Source organism: Palaemon carinicauda, chromosome 7 (genome assembly GCF_036898095.1).
Source record: "Palaemon carinicauda isolate YSFRI2023 chromosome 7, ASM3689809v2, whole genome shotgun sequence".
NCBI classification, from domain to species: domain Eukaryota; kingdom Metazoa; phylum Arthropoda; class Malacostraca; order Decapoda; family Palaemonidae; genus Palaemon; species Palaemon carinicauda.
This window is the reverse complement of record NC_090731.1, coordinates 22,830,053-22,848,003: the sequence shown is the minus strand read 5'-3', so window position 1 is coordinate 22,848,003 and position 17,951 is coordinate 22,830,053. Positions and strand designations below refer to the sequence as shown.

General features: G+C 36.0%; 1 protein-coding gene across 1 annotated transcript; it reads right to left on the bottom strand.

Moving 5' to 3' along the window:
• Nucleotides 1–4,728: 4,728 nt before the first annotated feature.
• LOC137643899 (uncharacterized) lies at nucleotides 4,729–16,882 on the bottom strand. Its single transcript, XM_068376647.1, has 6 exons — nucleotides 16,680–16,882; nucleotides 12,715–12,857; nucleotides 9,334–9,543; nucleotides 8,545–8,778; nucleotides 6,635–6,890; nucleotides 4,729–5,528 (listed from the first exon to the last, which is right to left on the bottom strand). The coding sequence occupies exons 1-6, from the start codon at nucleotides 16,725–16,727 to the stop codon at nucleotides 5,301–5,303; spliced, it is 1,119 nt and encodes a 372-aa protein (XP_068232748.1). The 5' UTR covers nucleotides 16,728–16,882; the 3' UTR covers nucleotides 4,729–5,300.
• Between the last annotated feature and the right edge of the window lie 1,069 nt (nucleotides 16,883–17,951).

The window sequence follows — 17,951 nt, the reverse complement described above, 5'->3', positions numbered from 1 at the left end:
CTTTCTGTAGTCTGGTGTTGAATTCTCCTCTCTCTCTCTCTCTCTCTCTCTCTCTCTCTCTCTCTCTCTCTCTCTCTCTCTCTCTCTCTCTCTCTCTCTCTCCTATTTTTGCATTGGGCAAGCGTTGTTCGTAAGTTGCCACTTAGTAATAAACCTTATATTTCACTTAGGAGATATGTGTATGTATGAAACAACGGTGGTCAACTGCTATGAAAAATTCTATCATTGAAAAATATTTGATCTTTAAAGAAATCGTGCTAGAATATTTCAGAACAAAAAATAAATACGGTAATGTAACCCGAATCCCTCTAAATACCGTGATTCCTGGAACTGAGAGGGAAAATAATTAAAGCTTAGTCCTGTTGTCTAATAATAACAATTTATGCATTTGGGTTATGAATTCAAAGTTATTATTCAATTTTGCTTGTGTCGTTTTGTGTATAAAGCAAAAGTTAGTTGGGGTCGTGGTTTCGAAACTTGCAATAAATCATTATAAGCCAAATTTCAGGTTATAGTCAAAGCTGCCTATATACTGTAGGTCCAATCTCTCGTGGGGTTTATTCAGGGAGAAGAAATAATGACAAATAAATATAACTATAATTAATTCTACCTCTATTATTTAATTTTACTTCACGAATGGAAGTCTATAATAGGGTCAGACATTGGCTCCCAAGAATAGTAATGAGGTGGGATTTTTGACATGTGTGGAGCTTTCTGCTATTATTGGAGGGAAGAAGTCTGTGATTGGTTCTCATGACGAAAGAACTCCTTTAAGTCATACTCTCTGCCCTGGCATGATATGAACAGCTTGGAGAACAGACGATTGTTTGCTTTGAAGAGTCAACAGATACTGATACCTGTAGTAAAAAGTCAACCCTGTTCCTTTTGATTTGTTCATAGATGGTGGATTCTTCTTTTCTTCCCCGTCTCTTAATAAACTGGAAATTGACATTTCCTTTCTCAAAGTGTGCACTAACCAGCTCTGAAAAAACTTCATTGAGCAATGTTCTTTGCATCAAGTGAAAGCAGGTCTCAACTCTCAGCCTGGAGAAGATTGCTCACATCTTGCATGCCTTGTGAGAGCTTTTATATTCTCTCAAGGAACACTGTGCTCGTTCTGTTTTGTCATGCTGGATGGTGTGTTTAGAACCCCCTAGATCCCACTTCTTGCCTCATACTGTGTACCCAAGTGGCTGACTTCAGGACCAGCTACCATCCACCATCTCAGTACTGATAGGTCTTCAGTCATGCCCATTGCACTCCCGCCTGCCTTGATGACAGTGATGGACCCAGAACAAAAAGCATCTCATTTATTGCATGGAAGAGGGAAATATTAGTCACAGTGTAGCCATTATGCTTTTGTGGTTGTTATGCACATGGTGATTTGAGCTCTTCACTCTTCTTCTTCTGGCAAGAACAACAATTGCTTCAGTCAGTCTGGAATTTACAGCCCTGGGTCTGTTACTTGCCATCTTGGTGAATGGCAACCTAGTACCTATTACATTCAGTTAGGGCTCGGCAAGGCAGTAATCTTTATATTTGTTTTGTTGGGTTTTCTATTTGTATAAATGCACAGTATCTGTAATATTTAATAGAACCTGTTGTATTTTATAAGACAGGCAACGGTCTATAGAGGAGTTTCTTTTCCCTTTTTAGACAAACTTGATTTAAATACTTTAGAAAATCTACAGAGTCCATTGTATAAACTCATTTCTAAGGTACTCTATTATTATAAGCAAATCATTGAGAGGATAAAATGAAAGAAAAATACTCTTAACTAATTTTCGTTAATGATCATTTAAAAATAGAAGTTTTTGTATACATTAACTTTAAACTATAAATGAGTGGTAATAAACCATTAACACGGAAATAGTGCCCATATAGTATCCTACACAACTTTACTTGATATTTCTCTTATTTCAAGATATCTACAAATGAACAATAAAAAGTTATTAAAACACATACATTATAACCAAGATAAGTACATACCTTTTACAGGGGAGAAAATAAAAGTTTCACATAAGGGGAGCAACACAGTTTCCCTCTCTCCACTGATCGTTGATGACTCTAGTGCGCTGAGCCTGACTGAGCTCAGCTCAGCTCACCTCCCACAGCTACGCCTTTGTTTTTTAACACTCGATCGTAGACAACTACTCCTTTGTTACGCCTCCCTTACACCTCATCGTATGCACACTCGATCCTATACAATCACAACTACGTGTGGATAACTTAAAACATTTTCACGAGCTTATTCAGTTCAATAATCGTCAAGGGAATTACCATCCACCTAAATAGAGGAATGATTTCATTACTAAATGAAAAAGTCCCAGTGTACCCTCAAGCAAGAGAAAATGAATGGCCCAGGTCATCACATCATTAGACCCTCTCCAAGCTTGGGACCAGGAGAGTCAGGCAATGGCTGGTGCCTTGTCAGCCCGATGACTTATAGGTTGCAATCACACCCCCCCCCCCCCCCACAAGAATGGACTAGTTTCAGGCATGAGATACTATAGAGCTTGAGCGGGTTTAACTCCCGTCCAATAGATTGCCAAACTAGTCTTGGTCATTACTAGAAAGTTGAGAACTTGACCGGGTCCCAAAATCCCGTTCAGTAGATGGCCAAACTTGCAAGTCTCGGGCATTAATAAAACCTGTCCAGGTCTTAAACTCTCGGCTAGCCGATTGCTAAACTTGCTAGTCTTGGACATTACTAGAAACTAGAGAACTTTACCTGGTCTCAAACTCTCTTCCAAGCGATTGCCAAACTTGCTAGTCTTAGACGTTACTAGAAACTGGCGAACTTCACCGGGTCTCGAACCTTCGTCTAACATATTTCCATTAGGATACCATAAAGCTTACTATTGTTTTTTTTTTTTTTTTTAACTAGTATAAACTTGCAATACTTTTTTATATCTTACTAAAGGTTTGAATGAAGTTTTTATACGATGTATATTAAAAAAGTAAAAAACTAAGAATTTTTCTTCGCTCTTCTTCCTTTAGTATTTTGGCTCCTTAAATAATACTGTAGCTACCCCTTAAACGTTCTCTCCTACATTAAGTTTTCTTTACCAAAATATAGGGATAACTATTTTAAATTAACTAAACTTGACTGTGGCGTACGCCATGCTTGTGACATCACAACGTAGATACGAACAGCAGAGTCTTTACCCCGGCGTTATGTTGGTTCTTTCCTCAAACTAGGTGTCTTGAGATAAACTATTAAACTAGTTTTGAATAGTGTTAATACTGCCGACTTGGAAGCAGCTTTTATTTCAAAACAAATTTAAGTTTGTTAATTATAAGATGTATGCCCATCACACCAGCCCATTGCTAATTTATTATTTAAACTTAATTTTTAGCGAACCAGAATAGGTAGGATTAGTGTATATGTAAACTCCCTTGGAGCAGCAAGATTTATCCAAGTATTTTGTGCAAAATCCTGTCTCTTATGCACTACTTACAACAATATAGCACCCTGTCCTAGAGTACCGAGATGGCACCTCCACTGGGTTGCTCAACGTCCGTCATCTATTTTGGAAGTCGAAGCCAAGTGAACTCGCACGACCGGTACGACCCTAACCTCGACCCTTTTGTTTACAAGCAATGACCGACTGACCGACCTGGTCAGTGAATCTGTACCTCTAGCTCACACCCCTCCCCCTTCAAAACTAGACTCCCACCAGGATCTGCAGAGTGGAGATAGATAAAAAGGTTAGAAAAAGCCTGGTAAACCCCATTTGCCGAAAGTGAGTATTCTAGGGGTGAGTCAGTCAAGGGCACAAAGTAAAAGCTGCAACGATTCGGTCAACAGCCATTTGAGGACAAGGACGGTATTCCAAGGAGTGCAGGTTCCAATACGTGGCCATTTGTTCTCATTTTTAGCTTGACCAATTTTAACGTTACTAGGTTTAACTGTTTATGACATATTTCAGGCTGTGCGCGGTGGGATTGTGCAATTTTTTTTTTTTTTTTTTTTTTTTTTTGAAATTTTTACTTTCTAGACTAGCAGTCTCGTGGTCACCGGGCCACGTTTCCATCCCTTCAATTATTGACCATTGCATTAGACCATGTGTCTAAGCAACCATTTTTTTTACAATTTTGAATTTTTAAATCTTTTGGATACCTTTAATTTTTTCAGATGTCCTTTTAATGTAAATTTGTAATAAATAAAGATTAGGTTAATTAAACCTAGACGTATTTTCACTCCATTATTTTATTATGAATAGAGTATTTATAATCTCGGAACAGTATGCCCGATATTTTGAAAGAGTAAGCCTACGCAAGTCTCAAGTGGGTTAGCGAGAGACGTTGTATCGAATCATCTTTTTGCCAGTCTCCATAATTACTTAAACGTAAAATGCCTGTCCAGCATCTCACTAGGGTCCCAAGGACGGAGCCGAAACAGAGCCTAAGAGACCTTAGACCCGACAAAGCTATTGTAGGCCATTAAATTACTTTTAATTCACGTATGAAGTTCAAGCCTATGGACAGAGTAAAATTTTTTTATTTTTTTTTTTTTTATATTTAAGAGTGGTGGTTAGTGAACTACGCCAGTAAAGTTATTAGCAGGGTGTTTGTGCCCTGAGCATAAGTGCTCCTTATCCTCCCCTGTTGATCTTTTAGGAACTGACTTAGGGAGACTTTCCTGGAGCACCAAGTTCCCACTCAGCATTTAAATTAAATTTTCACAACACTTGCAACATATTTATATCATGCTAAAGGTTTGAATAAAGTTTATAAGATATAAATTTTATTAAATAAAATATTAACGTCCAACATACATTTGAAGGGATCCCTCCAATATCAATCAAGTACTGTACTTTACTGCCTTAGTACTTAGTCAATAAAATACACAAAAGGGGCAATTTGAAAAGTACAGTAAACTTTCAGAATTACCCGGCAAGTACTTTAGTCATGATTCATCAAAGTGAACAGTCAAAAAGTTACTAAAAATAAAGTTTCATACCATAAAATTGAACTAATTTAATTATTAAAATTTTTCAATACCAAATCTTATGTCTTGTCAGTCCATAAATAGAGACCGGGTCATAAATTATAAAGTTAGGTTACTATATTAAAATATTGTACGAATTTAAAGCATTTCGTTAAACTTAATCTATTTGATATCAAAATGCTTTAATATAAAGTCATATGCTCATCAGTAAGTCAAGAAATAAGATTACTATCAATTATAAAGTTTGTTATATTTACAAAATATTGCAAAATATGACATTTTAAATTAAATCAGACAATACCATCACAGCCATTTACTGTCTTTGTAGTTTAATAAAGCTAAAAACTTAAGAATTATTTGGCCTCAATTTGACCAAAACGTCTTTGAAGACTCCAGCAATATACCCAACTAGCCGTTGCCAAATGCTTACAACTTTATTCGAGACTGAAGTTTGGCCTGGAACCACTGGAAACACGTTGCAAACGAATAGGGCAAAGCCTAGGAGTCCGTTTTCTACACACCGAAGAATATCGCCGAACACCGGGATGTTAAGCCACGTATTAGTGTTCCACATCTGAAATAAGCAATTGAAAGTTAGTTAATTAAAGTTGAATTTCCAAAACAAGCAGATTAAAGATACATATGAGAATAAAAGTTAAAATCAGACCATTAAAAGTTTCATTAATGAAATAAATTATTAAGTATTTCCCTAGCTTAAACTTCTGCTACAATTCTAGATATTGAATTTTCAATAGCAGACACCCTCTTAACATTCGAGTTTGGAAAAAAAAAAAAAAAAAAAAGACCAAGCTAAACAAGCATGGATTGTTAGATTTTTTTTATACGGTTACAATTAGCCGTACTATAAATCTTTTAAGACATAAATCTACAGGTGGCTTTGTAGTTTTCCTTAAAATCTAAAAATGCCATAAGTTAATTTTTTCCCACTACTTGAAGTGTCATACACCCAATATACAAGACCCTGGAAAATGGATTAGGTGCAGTATATAAATTTGAACAGAATAAATTTACTACAAAGAATTTCTTCGATTAATTTTAATGTCAATTAATTGTGTTACAAGGTAGAGGGTAAAATATACTAAAGGGCCACTTCTAATTATTAAAGTAATAGGAAAGCTTTCGAAATAACTAGTTCTGGATATGCCGTACCCTATTACAAGAACAAACTACTCCTTCAAGGATTAATCTTTGAAAAATGTACGCATTTCCAAACATGCAGTAATTTTAAATTTCTGCACAGGTTTCTTGTGAAAGTTTTGCCAAAAGGAATGTATTAAGCATTATTTAACTACTGGAGGTGGCAGTGAAGATTATTAAGGCTCATCTGCATTATGCTTTAATTTCCCAAATTAAATATTAAATCAGACAATCAGAAACTAAAAAGATTCTAAACTATGTAGAGTTAATGAATTTTTAATAAAAGCACTAGGGGGGGGGGGAAGTGGTTTTGAACCAGTTCACACAAACTGTTCCAAATAACAGTTAAATCGGAAACCAGGTAGAACATTTTACACCCGACTTAAATATTATTAGAATACTCTCTCAAGCAATTCAAATTATTGTGTACCCTGACTACAAAATAAACCTATTTCACTCATTTAAATATTTACAGCAGTAAGACCAAATTCACATGCCTCTAAAAACTTTTCTAGAACTCACCATTACATTAAAAATGAACCTAGAATAAATACTAAGGCTCTGGAGATCCTCTTCCAACCCTAAGAGGACTTTAGAGAAGGCCATAAATGCTGAGGGGTCTGCAGGAGGGACAATGCGGTGAACGCCCTCCAGTAGGGGAGCAGACATGACTCCAAAGCCTTCAGGGGGAGTCTGCATAGATGGGACAATTATCTGATGAAGAATGGCGTGGCAATTTCTCTTCACTTCGTCCAAGCTCCCAAAGGCAAGGTTGTATCTGCCAGAAAATTAGACTAACCTTATCTAAATTGCTGTAAAAACCCTAAACTTTTTAATTTAAATTTTTATCTAAATATTTTTGCTAATTCAGATAAATTTGCTAAAACAAATTCGGAAGAGCCAGATCATATGGTATTTAACCTGAAAATCATTTCAAGATTTGTAAATATTAATGGATTCCTTATGCTAATATCTCCATTTAAATCTCAGAAATTCTGCAATGTACTGTGTCAATATAAACTTAACCAAATTCACATAAATTATCGAAGGGTATCACGAAAGGCCATCTTCATGTACTGTATGTAAATTTTGTACGTACCACATACAAAATTGTCAGAGTTCACGTAAAAATGTGGGGCCTAATTAAACTTTCAAAACAGAACAGTAGCATAGCACACGGCAGAGCACTTCAAAATATTTTCCAATCATTAAAATCTTCCACTCGACTGATGTTTTCCAATGTTCACTTTGTCTTCACAATAAACTTCATTTTTGCAATACTTAAATTTCCCTTGTCTCCATTTAAGAACTAGACCAAGAAAAAGAATGACCAACTTAATAATTGAATTCCCAACTGTCAGAAGCCAACTGGAACGGACAAGACAGGAACTCCAAATCTAGCAGAACTCACTCAAATTACCCAAAAGTAATATTTTTTTAAAAACTTGCATTATCTAGTTAATAAAACTAGCATTAGCCAGGTTTTTTTTTTTTTAAATTTCAATACCGTTAAAAGTATACAGCATGCAGCAGTTAATCATTCTCATTACCTTTATTCTGCATGCAGCAGTTTCCTTTTCTGGTACTTAAATTTATTTCTGCGTGCAGCAGTTTTTTTTATGCTCTACCTTGAAAGTATTCTGCGTGCAGCAGTTTTTTTTATGCTCTACCTTGAAAGTATTCTGCGTGCAGCAGTTTTTTTTATGCTCTACCTTGAAAGTATTCTGCATGTAGCAGTTTATTTTATGCTCTACCTTGAAAGTATTCTGCATGTAGCAGTTTATTTTATGCTCTACCTTGAAAGTATTCTGCATGTAGCAGTTTATTTTATGCTCTACCTTGAAAGTATTCTGCATGTAGCAGTTTATTTTATGCTCTACCTTGAAAGTATTCTGCATGTAGCAGTTTATTTTATGCTCTACCTTGAAAGTATTCTGCATGTAGCAGTTTATTTTATGCTCTACCTTGAAAGTATTCTGCATGTAGCAGTTTATTTTATGCTCTACCTTGAAAGTATTCTGCATGTAGCAGTTTATTTTATGCTCTACCTTGAAAGTATTCTGCATGTAGCAGTTTATTTTATGCTCTACCTTGAAAGTATTCTGCATGTAGCAGTTTATTTTATGCTCTACCTTGAAAGTATTCTGCATGTAGCAGTTTATTTTATGCTCTACCTTGAAAGTATTCTGCATGTAGCAGTTTATTTTATGCTCTACCTTGAAAGTATTCTGCATGTAGCAGTTTATTTTATGCTCTACCTTGAAAGTATTCTGCATGTAGCAGTTTATGTTATGCTCTACCTTGAAAGTATTCTGCATGCAGCAGTTTTTCTTTTTAACTCATCTTTAAAGGTACTCTATAGTCTAAATCTTTCCCAAGTACGGATTAAAGAATCTACCAAGGACAAACAAGACTATTCACATCAAACTTACCGGTCCTCAATTCCCATGAGGTATCCTATTGTCCTCCAGAAGTGAATCAATGCTTCCTCGTCTGTCCTTGTGGCCTTCATGCCCAACTGCTGCCCGTGTGTCAAGGCCAGACCAAAGAATGCCCACTGAGTTACAACCATGTCTACCTGCGAAGGCATAGCTATCTGGGCATCTCTGGCATCCTTGTGAGAAACTGTGTGCATTCGTCTGACAAGATAAATTGATTTCGATGCCCTGAAAATTTTAGGATAAAATTTATCTAGTTTAAAATATATCAATGTTTTTCTAGTACAGTATGCACATATACAATAGATAAAATCATTCATATTTTATAAAATCTATCCCATCCGTATTTTAAAGCACCAGATTTTTAAATATTCTGCAATAAAACAATTTTAAATGTTCTGCAATAAAAACTAAAGTATCTTATAAAAATTTAGTTTCTGCTCAACTTTGAAATTAGACAAATTATATACAGCATACGGTTCGACTATTTTTTTCAATTTTTATTCGAAGGATTATTGGCATATACGAAAGAGACTAATTTTAAAAGATGATAAAAAACAGTCACAAAAAATAGTGCCATTTGTGATCTATTGTGTAGTGTCTACTAAAACAACCTAATAGGGAAATAAGATTTTCATGATTAACAAATCTAGGAACAGATTATCCTCAAGTTTCCCAAGAGGCCAGGATCTTGCAAACGTTGGCACCAAGTATTGAATCTACAGTCCTGTAATCTTATGAATGTCAGATTCAATTAGATCTGTTTGTAAACCTAACACTTACCTGGTTCTGCGGTCGAAGATATCTTGAGAATACCATAGTCTGACGTGATTGACAGTGTGCAGGTACCTCTTGAATGCTTGGTCTGTAGTGGTTGACCTTCTGGTATATACCAAAACCTTCAGGATATTTTCACAGCTTAGAAGACACAGGAGCCCTACCAAGTTGCTCACTATCACGCACAAAAAGTTATTATGGAACCACTTCTGCCCTCTATTGGGAAAGAAAAAAATGACTTAATTTGAATAAAATTGGTCTCCTGGAAAGAAATAATTTTCACAAAGAAACTTAAAGATAATCTACACTTACTACAACCAAAGTTTTTATATTTCACAGATAAATTGACAATTTTGGGTCTTACAAAAATAACCTTGTCACAACCCAACTACTATTCAGTGATAGCACTTAATTGTATTGAAGATTCTTAAAAGTAGTAACTACTATTTAATTGTTCAGTGGGTAGAAGTGAGAATTTCGCTATAGTAGGAGCTCTTCTAGGAGTAGGATACTCCTAAATAAAAAATTTTCTCTGATCTTGGGTAGTGCCATAGCCTCTGTACCATGGCTTTCTTGTTCTAAGGTACACTTGGGCACGCCATTTATTTTATTAATCTTTAATTTTTGAAGTTTTTATAGTTCATATAAAAGATCTAATATACGTTACTGTGTCATATTCTATATCATTTCTCTTAGTTTATTTCTAGGTTTCCTTTCCTCACTGGGCTATTTTCCCTGGTTGGAGCCCTTGGGCATATAGCATCTTTGCAAACTATGCTTAGAGCTTAGCTGGTAAAAATAAATAACAATAACGGCCAGTCTCTAATCCTATTAAAGTTAATCAAATCTACGACCATTTTGCTTTTAACTACCTTTCTTGCAATACTATTATTATTATTACTAGCTAAGCTACAACCCTAGTTGGAAAAGCAAGATGCTATAAGCCCAAGGGCTCCAACAGGGAAAAATAGCCCAGTGAGGAAAGAGGAAAATATATGGGGAAATGAATGATTAAAATAAATTAATATATTTTAAAACAGTAACAGCATCAAAACATATGTCCTATATAAACTATTAACAACTTCAAAAACAGCGTCAAAAACAGATATGTCATATTTAAACTATAAAAAGACTCTTGTCAGCCTGGTCAACATAAAAACCATTTGCTCCAACTTTGAACTAAGTTCTACGGATTCAACTACCCGATTAGGAAGATCATTCCATAACTTGGTAACACCTGGAATAAAACTTCTAGAATAATGTGTAGTATTGAGCCTCATGATTGAGAAGGCCAGGCTATTAGAATGAACTGCCTGCCTAGTATTACGAACAGGATAGAATTGTCCAGGGAGATCCGAGTGTAAAGGATGGTCAGAGTTATGAAAAATCTTATGCAACATGCATAATGAACTAATTGAACGACAGTGCCAGAGATCAATATCTAGATTAGGAATAAGAAATTTAATAGACCGTAAGTTTCTGTCCAACAAATTAAGATGAGAATCAGCACCTGAACACCAGACAGGAGAACAATACTACAAACAAAGAATGAAAGAATTAAAACACTTCAGAATAGATTGATCACTGAAAATCTTCAAGACTTTCTCAATAAGCCAATTTTTTGTGCAATTGAAGAAGACAGACCTGATGTGTTTCTCAAAAGTAAATAGTCTGTCGAGAATCACACCTAAAATTTTAAAAGTCATACAAATTTAAAGAAACATTATCAATACCGAGATCCGGATGTTAAGGAGCCACCGTCCTTGACCTACTTACCATCATACTAAGTTTTGTTAGGATTCAACTTCATACCCCATACCCCACAATTTGCACCATGCACTAATTTTAACTAAATCTCTTAAGGGATTCACCAACCCCAGATCTACATTCAGGGTATGGAATAGATGCAAAGAGTAGCATCATCTGCATATGCAACAAGCTTGTTTTCTAGGCCAAACCACTTGTCATGTGTATATAGTATGAAAAGTAATGGGCCAAGAACACTACCCTGTGGAACACCGGATATCACATTCCTATACTCACTATGGTGCCCATCAACAACAGCTGTTCAGATCTATTACTTAAAAAAACAATAATAATGCTAAGAAACGACCCACTCACTCCAAACTGTTGAGTTTGAAAACAAGGGCCTCATGATTAACACTGTCAAAGGCAGCACTAAAATCAAGGCCAATCATACAAACTTCCTGACCACAATCAGGGGATTTCTGTACAGAACTGAGATTGCAAGAAAGGCATCACATACTCCACGGCCTTTACGAAAACCAAATTGCAAACTAGGGAGTAGATGATTACCTTCAGCAAACCTATCAAGACGTTTTGCCAGAAGACGTTCAAAAACTTCTAAGATATGGGAGTTATGGAAATTGGGCGGTAAATAATATGGGAGTTATGGAAATTGGGCGGTAATCAGTGGAACTTGAGCTACCACAAACACACATACATAGAGAAGTAACATTACCAATTCCCCCAACAAGTGCTAAAAGCTCCTCTTCATGCTAACTTGCGCAAAATAACTTTGGAGCTAAGAAATCTGCTTTCTTTATAAAAAAGAAAGGAAAAATACCATTTGGGTCTACACCTCCATAAGCATCAAGGTCCATCAACAGAGCTTTAATCTCACGAGATAGAAAAGCTAAACTAGTTAGTTTAGCCTCAAGAAAACAGGAATGAAAAAGTTGATGTTTTTCATTACTCTGTTTACTGTCAAAAACATCAGCCAAAAGGGTTACCTTTTCCTTTGGACAGTGAGTGATCGAGCCATCTGGTTTAGTAAAGGAGAAACTGTTGCATCTACACCAAAGAGTAGAGATTTAAGTGTAGAGCACCATTTATGTTAGAGTTGTACCAGAAAGGGTTTCTTTTATGGTTAAATTGTACTCCTTTTCAGTTGAGGCATAAACTCTGAGCTAAAGCTCGAAGCGGAGTATAGTTGTTCCAAGCCAAATCTGATCTGTTACCCTTCCAAAGATGATAGGCCTTCGGCTTTTCCAAATAAGCACGTCTACAATCATCATTGAACCCCTGTTTGTCCTTCACTCTGTGCCTTAGCACACGAGAAGGGATACGCCTATCAATTATGTTGACTAGATTCTCATCCCTTAAAACTATGATTTCAACAAAAATATATCAATCTCTCCACATATGGCCTTGACAACAGGCCATTTCAATTTATGAATTTTCAGAAAACAATTCTTAAAGAAAAAGTTCGGTTTAGAGGTACCCTAACTACAAAGATATATAAATCTTTATAATAGACTACGTAGATTTCTTACAAATAACTATTATACTGATCTTTATTCTTTATGTAGCCTAAGGTTACAGGTCTATACCCAAACTGTATTAATTCATATGAAATAAATTTACCTTCTGAATTTTTCTTTGTCGAACCATGAGGGAGGAGGGTACATTGGATTGAGGCAATCAGAAGGCCTGTCACTGCCATCTCTTTGCAGGTCCTTGAGAAGGTAGCATTCGTCACAAGATTGACACTTGTACGTGCCATGGTCCTGAAATTAGATGTAATAATAATCAATTTCCAATGTTACATTGGGTAACATACATTTAGCTTAACACTTTAGTAGAAACAATATTAGAATTCATTTAACACAAATTATAATTATCAGACTAAAACTGTAGTAATATAAAAATCTCTTAAGGTAAAATTATATCTAAAATATTAGAATACAGAGAAAAGAAAACGAACAAAATACATTGGTATTCAAATTGACTATCAATGCTAATATGACCAGAATGGTGTGATTTATGTACAATAATTAGTGGTGAATAAAAACAAGCGCTTCAAGTCATTTGTACGCATTACGCGATGAAAGTGGTTAAATTATAATCTAGCTTGAAATTTAATGTAAGTTTCAAGAGAAAGCAAGAACCCATTATGAAACTTTAAGAAACTTTTAAAAGGGAAATAAGAATTTCTTATGAATCACACAAGAAACTAATTTCTCAAAATTAATATGAAAATTTTAGAAGAATTTCCCTTGGGTCAACATTACAGACTTTGATTAGAATTTTGGAACCCTAATTCAAATAAACTGTTGGCCGCCTGCAGCAAGGACAAATATCCATACCTTGTTGTGGTATCAATATCAGATTAACATTACAAATTAGAAATTTCCTATTCTAACCATGTCACAAGAAACTAATATAATCTCCTTAAGAGTAATAAGAAGAAGATTTTGTTGGAGATTTAATTATGAACATGACTAAAAATATTCTGATATTGTTAATACATTTGTTTCCATGAAACTTTACTCATTGACCCGGTAACATACAAGACCACAGCCATCCGTTGAGATACTGGGTCCTTTCACTGGTCAAACAGTACTACATAGGACGCCCCTCTTTGGTTACGGTCCATCTTGTCTTTGCCTACACAAACCAAATAGTCTGGTCTATTCTTGCCACGTTCCCCTCTGTCCTCATCTGACAACACAGATTACCAAAATTCTTCGCTCAAGGGGTTAACTACCGCAAAGTAATTGTTCAGTGGCTACTCTTAAGCTATTGTAGGCAGCTCTAAAAGAATGGCACTCCCAAATTAAACAATTGTTCTCTAGTCTTGGGTAGTGCCATAGCCTCTGTACCATGATCTTCCACAGTCTTGGGTTAGAGTTCTCTTGCTCGAGGGTTCACTCGGGCACACTATTCTATCTTATTTCTCCTCCTCTTGTTTTGTTAAGTTTTTATAGTTTGTATAGGAGATGCTTTAATAATGTTTGCTGTTCTTAAATTTATTTTTACTTTTCCTTCCGCACTGGGCTATTTTTCCTGTTGGAGCCCCTGAGCTTAGAGCATCCTGATTTTCCAACTAGGGTTGTAGCTTCGCATTTATTAACAATAATAATGACCAAAGCCTGTGATGCTATTAACGTAGCACTTCCTCTGAGGAGAGACCAATTGTTGCACGAATTAGATAAAAGTCAGACAGCAAGATGCAGAGTAAACAGTAACTGTTGAAAGTATATAACAAGTGCAGCTAAGCACATAAGGAAAGTTGACAAGTCACTTTAGCAAAATTTATTCGTAAACTGCAGACAGCACGTGCCATGCCTTTTGAGTTTCCAACAACTGCAATATCATACTTTGGACAGCCAAATAACTATTGTGATCTTGTATAACTTACTATAAGGAAATTATATACCTACATAAACAGTTCAAGTTTATAACCGATTTAGTTTTTGGAGGAACTACTGCTAGGGAGTTATCGAGACCTTTAAGTTTATAACCGATTTAGTTTTTGGAGGAACTACTGCTAGGGAGTTATCGAGACCTTTAACTTGCCAATCAGTACTACGTTAGGTCCCTCTGGATACGGCTTATTTTTCCATTACCTTACACAGAGTAGTCAAGCCTATTCTTTCCACATTCTCCTGTCATACCTAACAACCCTGCTACTTCCGTCTCGGTAAGGATGGAAGAGACTAGCCTTTGTACGCACTCTACTAGGATACTTTAGAAACCATTGTTTTCTAGGCTTAGGTAGTGCCATAGCCTCTGCACCATGGTCTTTCACGGTCTTGGGATAGTTACCTTGCTTGATGGTACACTGCCACACATTTCTCTTCACGTGTTTTTTTAAATTTATATTCTATGAACATTTATGAAAGATCTATCTATGTTACTATCAAAACATTTTAAATGTTCACCACTAGACTAGTTTATTTCCTACTTTCCTATCCTCACTGCGCTATTTTTTCCTCGGAGCCATTGGGCTAATAATTATAAATTGAAAATAAAATCTTTAACGTAGGCTAATACTCAGTGACCATACATCATAGTAATACTAATTATAGATATTTACCCCACTGCGTAATTTAACTTTATTGACCCCATATCTTTCACAAAGTTTTTAGTTTTTATAATCCAGTCACAAAGCCTTAAGATTCACTGCTTATTACCAAAGTCATCACAGAATTCACAGCGTCACCATCTTACTGACAGCCAAAGACAATGACTGACAGCCACACGCCATATGTTTAGCGTGAAATTAGTCAACACAGCTTTAAAACCCCGCTATAGCGTAGTTGATCTATACCTGTACAACAAAATATCTCACAAACATCTGTCAAACACACGCAAAAATAAATTTCTATAGCCTCAGGATTCATTGGCCAGAATATGATACACAACTAAACATAACGGCAAGTTCTAAGTAAAAAAAAATTGAACCAAGAGATATAAAACCGTTATAACAACGCATAAAAAACTAGGCGTGTGGGTCCCGCCGAGAATAGGCACCGATGCTTTTGTTCCCCAGACCGCAGGTTTCCCTTAAATACAACAGTTAATAGAGAGATTAGCGTTTTAATTAGGAATCTGAGAGTTTATCCAAGCACAATGCTAAAATTATAAGCTTCCTGAGTAATAGTCCAGAAAATTTAGTAAATTTATATAAAAATCCATTAATCCTATATTTCCATTGCGTTAGATTAAATTTTAGAATAAACTATACGGTAAACTGGATTGTATCCAGGGGTACCCCTCCTTTCCCCATACCCCCCCCCCCCCTTCCCTATCCTTATCCTTATTATTATTAATATATCCAGAGTTCGTACATGATCGGAAATAAAATTCATCAAGTCATGATAACATGAAGGACTCGCGAGACTGGAAAAAATTATATCGTTAATATGATTATGACCCATACAATCTAGCACAGCGCACAAATTCTAGCGAATGATTTAATGTAAATTGTTTTAAGATTTATTCGATTTAACCTTTCCATACGGATTGAAGAAGCCCTCTGGTAATGAACATGGGAATTTACCGATGCTTGCGTCATCGATTAACTGTCGTGAGACAGGGAACATCGTCCAAAGTGAAAATAAGATAACTTGAAGAACCAAACTATTCATTTCTCACCACCACAACAGCCACGTTAGATCACTCGCTTTGTTAAGAATTTTAGAAGATATAGGTAACCATACATTAGTGTGTGTGTTCGTGTGTGTTCAACATTGTTAACAAATGTAATTATCCACATCCGTAATCTAACTAGGAGCCGGAACTTCTTGACGATACTTTCATTTAATGTCGCAATACTGTGGTTAACGTATATCCGTATCCATTATAGGAATAAAACAATCTCGTGAATTTAAGGAGGAAAATCCATCAACAGCTATGTAATTCATAAGAAATAATCACTAATAATAAATAACAAAGTTCATATCTAAATAAAATCCATGGAAATGTTTGGAAACTTTCTAGACCATTAGAGCATGGAAATGCCGACCTACAGGATATGTAGTTTCACGCAACAGCAATGAGAATAGTAATAGGCTACCAACAACGACACAAGATTTATAACATACCTTATCTTCGAAAATCATTTGGCGTCTGGATGAAACAGTGGTTGCCATATATACCGTATAAAATAATATACTCCGGTTGCTAGCTTTTACGGATATCCAGATACCCGAACTTGTATCACCAATTCCTGATTTTTAATAATGAAATTCACGTCTATCACAGAATACAACCTAAGGTGAACACACTAAGCAGTCTACTGATTTTCCAGAATTGAAAGTAGGTGCGACAAAGACTAGCTTCACTTCCCCCGGTGGCCCCTCTTCCCCTACCCCGTCCCAGGGGGAGAGAGAGAGGGGCGGGGAACTGGAACATCATCCAAAGTAATAAGGGAACAAGTGAAAGCTGTTTTCTATAAGGTATATACAGATCATTTTTACCATCAAAGTAAAGAGAATCTCACCCTAGTGACTGTGACTTCTCCGCGTCGGTTGGGGAGACAAAAACGTCTCGGTTGAGGGAAACGATACCGGGGGAGGGAATGAATGTCGAGGATTGTTAGGGTCTTGGGGAAGGGGTAGAAGGTGGGGAGGGTTTTGTGCGTGTGTACGGGAGGTGGTAGGTATCAAAGGTCTCTTTCAAGGGCAAATAATTGTTTGGAATTCCTTGGTCGTTTCCGTAACTCTGCTGCAAGAATGGGGGATTAGACGTGTCTGCATGTTTATTTATAGCAACTGTGGGGGTTTTAAATCTTATGCTGAATGGTAAGCAATATTGAAGTGAATAGTAATCAAAGAACCTACGGAATAAGAGCACCGTTAGGCCTATGATTAGGCATAACTAGTTCTCACCAGAATCATTGTTTTGAACTATCCTACAGGTTGTTCGAAGAGACAATAATGCCCTTGACTATTGGAGCGGCTTACTCAACTATCAACATTTTGGGACCTTGAGTGATTTATTGAGTATTAGGCCTACCTGGCGTTAACCTATCAAGGTCACTGCTGCCTATTGTATTCAATATATATTGGTCCACCACTGTAGCTTACTTCCACTATACATCCCATGGTGAAATAAAGGACATATAAAAACGGAACTCATTGAACAATAAAGAAACGATAAAATAACAGTAGAACTGCAAATTTCCCAGAAATATAAGAAAAAAAATACAAAATTTATTAATCGGCCAAATAGAGTTATTGTAAAAATAAATATACTGTAGATTATAAAACGCAATGGACACTCTATCAATCTTCTCAAAGGTTTATCTGTATATACTAAAAGTATAGATGTTAGAAACCATGATGATAGGATGATTGGATAATTCATTAGCATAT

What these genes read in the sequence shown, in the direction of transcription:
- LOC137643899 (XM_068376647.1), bottom strand. Translation starts at nt 16,727, where the DNA reads ATGGCAACCACTGTTTCATCCAGACGCCAAATGATTTTCGAAGATAAG. An exon ending in AAATGATTTTCGAAGATAAG is followed by an intron (nt 12,858 to 16,679) that starts GTATGTTATAAA and finishes ATCTAATTTCAG; the next exon opens with GACCATGGCACGTACAAGTG. An exon ending in GACAAAGAAAAATTCAGAAG is followed by an intron (nt 9,544 to 12,714) that starts GTAAATTTATTT and finishes CTTTCCCAATAG; the next exon opens with AGGGCAGAAGTGGTTCCATA.